This window comes from Gobius niger, assembly GCF_951799975.1.
Source record: "Gobius niger genome assembly, chromosome: 1".
NCBI lineage: Eukaryota > Metazoa > Chordata > Actinopteri > Gobiiformes > Gobiidae > Gobius > Gobius niger.
In genome coordinates, this window is record NC_136852.1 from 37,118,753 (window position 1) to 37,129,079 (window position 10,327).

Consider the following 10,327-nt stretch of genomic DNA (forward strand, 5'->3'; position numbering starts at 1 on the left):
GACGACTGCCCAACAAAAAAAGTGATGAAAAAAAATCTGACGTGAGGAAAAAGATCCATTCAGTTTTGTAGGTCTTTCAAATGAGGCGTTACACTGGCCTACAGGATTTGGGTAAAGCTGAACTGGAGAAAATGCTCTCGGTTCAGGCGGGAGTTAAGGGGTTAATAAATAGGATTTATGCACAGGAAAAGTATTTTGGGGGTACATTTTGTCCCTCAGCGCCCCCTAACTAAAACATCTTCCCACGGCTCTGCAAAAAAGTGACTTCAGAGCGACAAAAGGGTGACACACACACGTGACCAAAACACAACAAAAAAGTCACGAAAAACAGATGAAAAAGCAACAAAAACAAAACAACGATGAACATGAGAAAAACGCTTCAAAAATATGACAAGAAAGCAGCGACAATAAAGGTGGATCAGTTTTGTGGGCCTTAGCTTTCAAATGAGGCGCTACACCATCTGCTCTCCTCTCAGGGCAACACTTTAGATCTGAACAAACACATGGGAAAGTTTCTCTGATGAAGAATGATCTCAGGACTAAAGGAAACAGAGCAGGAGGTTTATTTAGGATAAACTTTGAATGAACGCGATATCTGAACGAGACTCCGCGTGATCTGAGGCCGCTCTCGTTCTCTGCATGTGGAGAGGTCGGATGGGCTTCAGACTTGTTTCTCCGCCCCCGTTGCGTCTCGCCGCATCTCGAACTAACCTCACTACGTCTGCGTAACGTGACGTGCGTCTGCTGTAAAACGAGCCTTAATGCATCACCAATTACAAAAAAAAAAAGGTGAAAAATGATGCAAAGTCCGGTTAAAGGAAGGGCCTTGCAGGGCTGTTTGGATGTGCGCTAAAGCTGCTGGACACGAGCGCATTTCTCTGTTTTAAAGCATTGGGTTTTTGGGTTTTTTTTTGTTTGTGCGTAATAGTTGTGCCATTTCCGACGCTCGCGGAGGTTCTTTCACTTTCGCAGTGACGCATGTTGAAAGTCTCCTCAGGTAAGAAACAGATGACATGTCAGTGTGTGTGGAAGTTCTGAAACAAAGTTGGGTTCATTTCATCAACAGCTGTATCTTTTGTCCAAAGCCAATCGATCCGATTTCATGATGATACAAATGTGTTCATAAACATGTGAGTGTAAACGCAGGCTTTGCATATCACCGTTGTTCTCCAGGGTTTGTCCAAATAACAGGCTTTTATTTGAATAGTATTAACTTTGAACTTTACACAACTAACTCTGACCCATCCTCCGGACCTCGCGCACACCCTGAGAGCTGTGTTTGCAAATCAATCAAGTTCTATCTTACCTTAAGTTTTGCGGAAGAAGTGTTTTCCTTGTTAGCCATTTTGGACATATCGGTTTGCATGTGGAACAAACAAACGTAAATTAGTGACTAATACTTAAAAAAGTATTAGTGACTGAAGTGACTGAATTACTCAAGGACAGAGTAAAGTAGTGACTGAGCCTATTCTACTGAGTGATAAAAGCCTGGTGTTATTTTAACCTCTTAACTCCCACCTGAACATGTTTTCTCCTGTTCTCCAAATTCTCCAAATCTAAAAGCTTTATCAAAACAGCGACAAAAAACGAGAAGAAAATGAGGATGTGAATTGACAAAAATGACAAAAGTCCAGCAAAAAAAAGACAAAAATCCAGCAAAAAAGTGACAAAAATCCAGCAAAAAAGTGACAAAAATTCAGCAAAAAAAGTGACCAAAATCCAGCAAAAAAGTGACAAAAATCCAGCAAAAAAAGTGACACAAATCCAGCAAAAAAGTGACAAAAATCCAGCAAAAAAAAGTGACAAAAATCCAGCAAAAAAGTGGCAAAAAGAGACAAAAATCCAGCAAAAAATTTGACCAAAATCCAGCAAAAAAGTGACAAAAATCCAGCAAAAAAGTTACAAAAATCCAGCAAAAAAAGACAAAAATTCAGCAAAAAAAGACAAAAAATCAGCAAAAAAGTGACAAAAATCCAACAAAAAAGTGACAAAAATCCAGCAAAAAATGTGACCAAATTCCAGCAAAAAGAGACAAAAATTCTGCAAAAAAAGTGACAAAAATCCAGCAAAAAAAGTGACAAAAAAGACACAAAAATTCAACAAAAAAGTGACAAAAATCCAGCAATAATGTGACCGAATTCCAGCAAAAAAAGTGACAAAAATGCATCAAAAAGTAACAAAAAAAAGTGCCTTAAAAAAGTGATTAAAAACACATAAGGGAAATAAAAAGTGACGACAATGGCAAAGAGGAGAGAATGCATTTGGTTTTGGCGGGTGGCAAGAGGTTAATATTGGCTTCATCTATTTAAAAAAAACACACACAGGACAGGACTGATACTTCAAAACAAGATTACTCAGGTAAAAGTCAAAATCAGGCTAGTGTGTCATAAGTCTTAACCTCTGAATCGAGCACATTTTCTCCAATTCAGCTTAACCTAAATCTAAAAACATTTGAAAGCTTCGACCTTCAGAAGTGACCATGACTTTTTTGTGCATTTTTGCCACTTTTTGCAAAAATGCGCTCAGTTTAGCCAGGTTGGTAAGAGGTTAACAGTGTAATTAAACCTTGAGTAACAGAGTACTACCCGCCGCGGCTTTGTACTGGAATACTGATTTTAACTAAATAATATTATGAGGTAATTTTTGTACTGATACCAACAATACAGTAAAAATACATCGCCTGTCACAGTTTTAACACTTAACCTAAACACGACTGTTTTGTCACTGTTTTTTCATATTCTTCTGTTTTCTTTTTTGCAGCTTTCCTCCAAATGCGTTTTGGTCAGAGTTCTAAAATACAATGGCCAGCCCTGGTACCAGCCCTGGTAAGTCCATGTCCACAGATAATCCTCTTCTGCTCCATCTGACCCTCTGCTCCCACGCCGCCTGATGTCACGTCCTTTTCACTCGACACTAAAATGTGCAGCATAGAGACGCAAAGAAAACAGAAACAGTATAATCAGGCATGAACTGACACGCAATACATCCTCCGTCCTCCCTCTGTCCTGCCCGGCTGAGAGTTTGGTAACACTCAAATTATCCTTTAGTGGCAGATTAAACGAAAATAACTGTTGTGGAATAACTCCATTAGCTTCCGGATCACTACAAATATTATAGAATGTGATTTGACATTTTAAAATCCCATAAGTTTATTATAGAATGTGATTTGACTAGCTCTTATTAGCCCTTTTGGACCCTGCAGCTCAGAGTGTGTGTGGTGATTCATTCACTCAAATGGTGCTGCTTTAATGCGTTCGATCAGGGGGTCCCCAACTACATCAGCTGAAAATGTTCAAACATGAACACAGGTTGTCTAGTTACTGAGCAGACTGCCATCTTAACTCAATGTCATTCAAATTGTTTAGATCATTTTTAATTCAGCCTTAGAAAAGTAGCCTATTGAGAGGATTAAAGGCTTTGGGGTCCACCAGTTGGGGACCACCAGTTGGGGACCCCTGCGTTAAATGGTCGTTTAGCCAGGAGGCAGATCTTTTTTTGTCACATTCGTTGCTCCAACATTAACCTCTTACTCCCGTCTTAAAGGAACAGGCCACCGTTTTTCCATACTGAGATATGTTCTTATCTGAGCTTAGACGAGTTGATGTGTACCTGTCTGGTCTTTGTGCCCGTGGAAGAGCTTGGTCACTTCTAACTTAACCCCCGTTTGGAGCTATAGGAATACATTGGGAGAGGCCAAATGCTGACAACATCTTTGGTCGTTTTGCGTGACAGGTACACATCAACCTGTCTAATCTCAGTTAAGAACATACTGTATCTCAGTATGGAAAAACGGTGGCCTGTCCCTTTAACGGAGTTGCATTTTCTCCAGTTCAGCTTTACTCAAATCTAAAAGCTTCTGGACTGGAGCTTACAGCCTACGGGCCAGAGTGACGCCTCATTTGAAAGCCTACAAAAGTGACGGTCCCTGAGTTGTCACATTTTTGAAGTGGTATCTCTTTATTGGTGCTTTTTTGCTGTGTTTTCATATATTTCTGTTTCTTTTTGGGCGCTTCTTTTGTCGTTTATTTTTGTCCCTTTATTTGTCACTATTCTTCGTGTTTTTGTTGCTTTTCCGGCATGTTTTTGTTGCTCTTTTTTGATGTACTGTCAGTGTTTTGTTGTGTTTTTGTCACATATTTGTTGCTCTTTCGTGGCTTTTTTGCTGCGTTTTCATCCTCATTTTCGTCACTTTTCGATTTTGGGTAAAGCCAAACTGGAGAAAATGTGCTCGGTTCAGGTGGGGGTTAAGAGTGATTCTACACCAAACCTTGTGGTAAAAAGCTTGAATATTTCTGTTCAAAACAAAAGCCCTCTGTGAATGTGGCCGACTCACTCCTGACCTGGGGGAGCAAATCAGGCTGTGGATCAAAGTTTCTACACTTGCGAATGAGGAGACTGTGGGTATTTCTCTGAAGCCAGTTCGATTGGATATTGGGGTTTTTTAGATTTATGAACAGAAAAGCACTTTATTTTACACTGAGCCCTGAAACTCATTGCACTAATGTCCTACAGTATTTCTACTCCACTACATTTCTATAAATGCTCCAAAGGAAAATGTGAAAGTCGACTACATTATTTTTGTCCCATTTTAACCCTTGTGTTGCCTTGTGTTGGTCTTTTTGACCCGCTGGCATGTTCCGGGCATTTGGATGCAAGGTGACACATGATTTTCCAATATTTTTCTTTTTGTAATGTTATAATAATTTTCCATATATTATGTTTTTACTACATATTTGAGTTTCAGAATATGATATAACTCTTACATGCAGCAGAAGTCTGAAGTTCTGTCTAAAGCAGAAGCTCCATGACTTCCTTCTTCACTTCTCAGTCTGTGCCTGAAGAGCAATGAGGCCTCAGCCTTTTTACTGCAAACAAAGAGCTCACTGTATTTAGCGTCATGTTACTGTCACTCATGGTGTCTGACCTAAAGTCTCACTCTGAAGAAAGTCAACTCACATTTACACTGAGAAGGTTGGAAGGGCGCCCCCTTGTGTCACCTTGCATCCAAATGCCCGGAACATGACAGCGGGTCAAAATGACCCGCAAAACAAAGGTTAAGCCTTATAATGCACGCTTTGGAACAGAAGGTGGCGCTGTGCTGACATATTGTGAATACAAACAATTAATGAGTGTTTTTTCTCTGCTTTAAACCGCAGTGAATTTGGGCACAATTTTTGTATTTTTGAAAAGGCAAAGTTCACCCTTAACCTCTTAACCCCATCTGAACTGAGCACATTTTCTCAAGTTTGGCCTCTAAAAGATTCTTCAAAAGAAGCGTCAAAACAGCGACGAAAATACATCAAAAATAGACCCAAAAAAAGCAACAAAAGAGCGACAAAAACACAATAAACAAGCGACAAAAACCTGATTAAAAAGTGATGAAAAGGCATAAAAAGAGCAAAAAAGTGACAGTTTGTGCTCCATACCAGCATGTGGTGAAAGGCAAAACATTATAAATGGAAAATAATAAATCAATGAATGAAAAACCACAACAAAAGAGCAACAAAAATGTGCTGGAAAAGCAACACAATTAAAAAGTGATAAAAACTTCAAAAATGTGACATAAACGCAGGGATAACGCAAGCAAAGAAGCCACAGTCAGTTTTGTAGGTCTTAGCTTTCAAGTGAGGCGTTACTCTGTTGTCGTCTAATCGAGACGCTTTTAGATTTGGATAAAGCTGAACTGGAGATAATGTGCTCAGTAGAGGTGGGGGTACTGCTTTGGGCTTTCTACTGAGTATACTTTTTTTATTGTGGTAATATTTGACCACACATGTCTCATAATAACTAATGAAATCAAGTACTTTGAGCATAAGTTTCACATTTGTGGACATTTTGAACCACAGGCACAGCGATGATCCGGTGTTTCACTTACATGTTTTGTTTCTTATTCAACAGTGGCCGAGTTCAAAGTGAAGCCGCTGAAACACAGTGCCAGCTACGACATTCTGCCTCCTGACTGTAAGTTACATCACAAATACACCGAAGAACTGCAACATGGGTCATCGTCATATCTGTATGGGCTGGAACAAAGTTTTACGCCAATATAGTCATTATTTGATATATTTCTTGTAAATGCTCCCAATGCCTCGAAAAGAATACCTGAAATTATTAATAGGGCAGGGTGAAATGTATGTCACAATATAAAAGAGAAATATAATGATAACGATAAATATGGGGCCAAACTACTTTAAATCTATTTAATTCGGTCTGATTTTACACACTACTTCCTCTGATCTGATCCTCTGAATCTGCCCAATATAAAAGCAGCAAAAAAAGTCAGGAATCCAGGTTGAAGTTTAGTCTTAAGTGTCGTTTGGAGCCTGTATCTCCTCTTCAGCTCAGTGTGAGGAGCAGGAAGGAACAGGGGCGGAGCTGACACAGGCAGCAGAGGGACTGGGGCCCCACAGCAGAGGGACTGGGCCCCCCCTTTGTAACACAAACAGGATTTTCAGGCAGATTTAACTCAGATTGAGAGCACACCTAGGAAAGGATATTCAGTAAAATGGTTTAGAAAATATTTTGAAAATAAAACAATTTAAACAACAATATAAAAACACCTTCTGTTACACACTTTCATATATCGGCCTAATGTAGCGTTCTGAGTCCACCACCTCCCAAAGTCCACTTCAACTACTGGTTATGCTACATCAGAGTTCATCCAAGACGCAAAGCTCCATCCTTGTAAAGATGAACTTCTCAAGTACCTAAACCCTAACCATGACCCCCTGCTGTAGCATTATCTGCCACACCAGCTGTAGGGGCATGCAGATTATATCACATCTACAGCGGTATTACAGTTTACACCAGTGTCCACAGAGTACACCGGTATAATCCTGGCCCAGCCTGAATGATCAACAACTGCCCCCCAGATCTGAAGTGTTTGGCAGAGGCAGGAGACGCTTTGTTCTCCAGGTTAATTATTAGCGTTTACTCACTGCACAGAAACACACCCTACCATAAAACACATCTATTGGTTTATTGGTGTCCCGATCCAAAGTATTGCACACCAGAATGTTGCATCTAAGAAGGTTCTTGGCAAACCTGATGCAAGACCATGTTGACCATTCAACAACACCGTGAATGTGTGATCTGGGTGCATTGATAAGTTAAATATGTATGACTTTATGTGCTTTACAGTTTCAGAGCTGAAGGTGGTTCTTCTGGGGAACAGCTGGAGTCAGAGGTGCTCTGTGGGAAACCTCCTTTTAGGACAGACAGCATTCACCAAAGATTCAGCACAATGTGTCAAAGTCAGCGGCTCATTCAGGGAAATAATCCTCACAGTCATAATCACTCCAGACCTGCTGCAGCCGGACCTCACTGAGGACAGACGGACTGACTTAACAGCAGAGACAGTAGCAGCCTCTGCCCCTGGTCCTCATGTGTTCCTGCTGGTCCTCCAGCCTGAAGACTTCACTGAGCAACACAAAAACAGACTATTGTCAGTCCTGCAGAGCTTCAGTGAGCAGGCCTTCAACCATTCACTGGTGCTGATCTCCACACCACGAGCAGAAACACCAGGGCTTATGGAGAAACACATGAATGACCCACAGATAAGAGACATGATCATCAAATGTAGGTACAGATATCTGCACCTGAAGAACCTGGAGTTAGAAGAACTTTTAACACGAGTGGGACAAATTGTTAAAGAGAACAATGAAGAGCACAGAAGCCCTGAAGGGATCCAAGAGGAAGACGCAGGTCTAACTATGACCTTGAGTGCAAAGAAGAACCTGGTCCTGTGTGGGAGCAGAGGAGCAGAGAAGAGCTCATTAATTCAGTCCATTTTGGGTAGAGCTGCTGCTCCCAGCCCAGGGCAGTGTGTCAAACACCAGGGAGAGGTGTGTGGGCGCTGGGTGTCTCTGGTGGAGCTGCCGGCTCTGTCTGGAAAACCTCTGGAGGCAGTGATGCAGCAGTGCCTCAGCTGCATCTCCCTCTGTGGTCCTGAGGGCGTCCATGCCTTCATCCTGGTTCTACCGGTGGGTCCCCTCACCTACGAAGACAAGGCAGAGATAGAAATGATCCTGGACACGTTCGGCGCTCGGGTCAGAGGCTTCACTGTGGTGCTCTTCACTGTGGAGTCAGACTCAGTCTCAGCTGTGAACATCTCCAAAGAAACCAGTGTGAACGTGCAGGAGCTGTGTGAGAGCTGTGGAGGAGGATCTCTGTGTCTGAACATCAGGGACAAGCAGCAGGTCCAGGAGCTTATAAAGGCAGTGGACAGTCTGGCAGAGGGGGGCGCCAGAGCGTTCACCAAAGACATGTTTCTGGGCGCTCAGATAGAGAAGGTTCTTAAACACAAAGAATCTCCAGAGAAGAGTTTGAGTCCGATGGGTCTGAGGCTCGTCCTGATCGGGAAAAGCGGCAGTGGGAAAAGTGCCACCGCAAACACCATTTTACGAGCGAAGTGTTTCAAACCAAAACCTGCTCCTAAAAAAGCGAACACGAGCTGTGAGAAAGTGTGTGGGACAGTAGAAGGCCGCCATGTCGCCGTGGTGAACACGCCTCCTTTGTTCGACGAGAGTTTTCACAGTGAGGAACTCTCCAAATGCTTCTCTCTGCTCGCTCCCGGGCCTCACGCCGTTCTACTGCTGCTGCCGATCGGGAACATCAGCAGAGAAGACAGACACTCCCTGGAACTCATCAAAAAGATGTTCGGCAAAAAGGCTGCAGACTTTGTGATGGTCGTTTTCACCAAAGGCGACCACCTGGAGGGTCAGCCGTTTGAGAACTACATTCAAGAGTGCGACAGCTTTATTAAGGACATGTTAAAGGGATGTCAGGGCAGGTGCCACGTCTTTGACAATAAAGATGAAACAAATCGCACGCAAGTTCCGGAGCTACTGCACAAGATCGACAAAATGGTGCAGACAAATTGCGGAATCACGAAAGAAATGTCTGAAATGGAAAGAAAGGAGGAGAAGACGAGGCTGCAGCACGAGAGGACGGTCACGGAGCTGAAAAACCACATCGGCGAGTGCAATAAAAGGCTGGAGCTGAGAGACCGGCAGCTGAAGGAAAAAGACGAGTGCATCAACCAGGAACGGCAGGAGAGGAGGAGGGAGCAGGAGGAGGAGGCGAAGAGGCGCAGGCGACAGGAGGAGGCGTCGCGACAGGAGGGGAGGAGGAAGCTGGAGGAGGCGGAGAGGAGGGTCTGTGAGGAGGCCGAGGGGCGACGGCGAGCGGAGAAACAACTGGAGCAGCTGCGGAAAGAGACGGAGCGTAAGCGGCAGGACTGGGACCGGGAGAAGCAGGAAATCCTGGAACGTCAGAATCAGGAGCTGAAGCAGAGCCTGGAGGGGATGTCGGAGAGCTACAAGCAGCTGCACGAGGAGTACCTCCGCAAGCGCAAGAAGTGGACCTATATTCTGTTCGTGTCACTGATGTGCACTTTGTTTTTGGGCTACTCTTTGCTAATGAGCCACAGGTGAAGACGATCAGCCTCATTCACCACATGCACATACTGTAAATCTCAGGATCTCACTCCTGATGGAACCAGAGTTTGAGTGGGTTATTGTTTTCTTGGTTATTCGTTTTGGCAGAGGTGGGAGTCGCAATTTTCGGGACTTGAGACTTACTTTACCAAAGCTTCGAAAAAACTTGACTTGACTTGGGACTTGCTGTTTGTGACTCGAGACTTAACTTGGACTTGAGGCCAATGACTCTCAATGACTCGCTGTGGCTTTATAGTTTTTATTTATTTGAGTGAAACTATCAAAAGATCAGGATTCATTTCGTAAAAGCGACGCATCTATGTTTACATTATGGTAATTAGCCACATGCGTGTTCGGTTTCCAGACGGAGCGTCTAAACAATACAGCGCGAAAAGGCAGGAGGAAATATTTCTTTGGATGTATTAAAAGTTTTCTAAAGACAGTGAAGAGGTGGAGATTTACAGACAGGAAAACGTTTGAAACAATGGGCTGGACCTACAGCGCAGACGGAGCCTCCAGAACCACCATGTAAGAGCTGATTAATCAACAGGAATCTTGGGGCTTGTCGATGTTTTTATTGGTTCACACAAAGTTTACAGCATTTAGTGACTATTTTATGCATCCGCACACAGCCCAGTGACAGCGGGACTGAAGGCTACAGGGGCGAATCCGAGTATACAGGGGCTGGGGCATTACAGGGGAACCACTGACAGAAAAACTGCCAGAAACAACAAAAATAAAATTATTATTTTATATTTAGATTTCATACTACAAGGAAAAGCAGCTCATGTTTTCTTACGTGCGGAATTTAAAACGTTCTTTAAGACGTTCATGAATGAGGCCCAATGTTATCGGTTCCCACTAAATGGACAATGTAGAGATCACTGTAT

General features: G+C 42.9%; 1 protein-coding gene across 1 annotated transcript; it reads left to right on the forward strand.

The window, feature by feature from the left end:
* Positions 1–2,761: 2,761 nt before the first annotated feature.
* LOC306968226 (GTPase IMAP family member 8-like) lies at positions 2,762–9,508 on the forward strand. The gene is made up of 3 exons (XM_079563563.1): positions 2,762–2,813; positions 5,899–5,961; positions 7,141–9,508. Exons 1-3 carry the CDS (start codon positions 2,801–2,803, stop codon positions 9,432–9,434), a joined length of 2,370 nt encoding a protein of 789 aa, XP_079419689.1. The 5' UTR covers positions 2,762–2,800; the 3' UTR covers positions 9,435–9,508.
* The last annotated feature ends 819 nt before the right edge of the window (positions 9,509–10,327 follow it).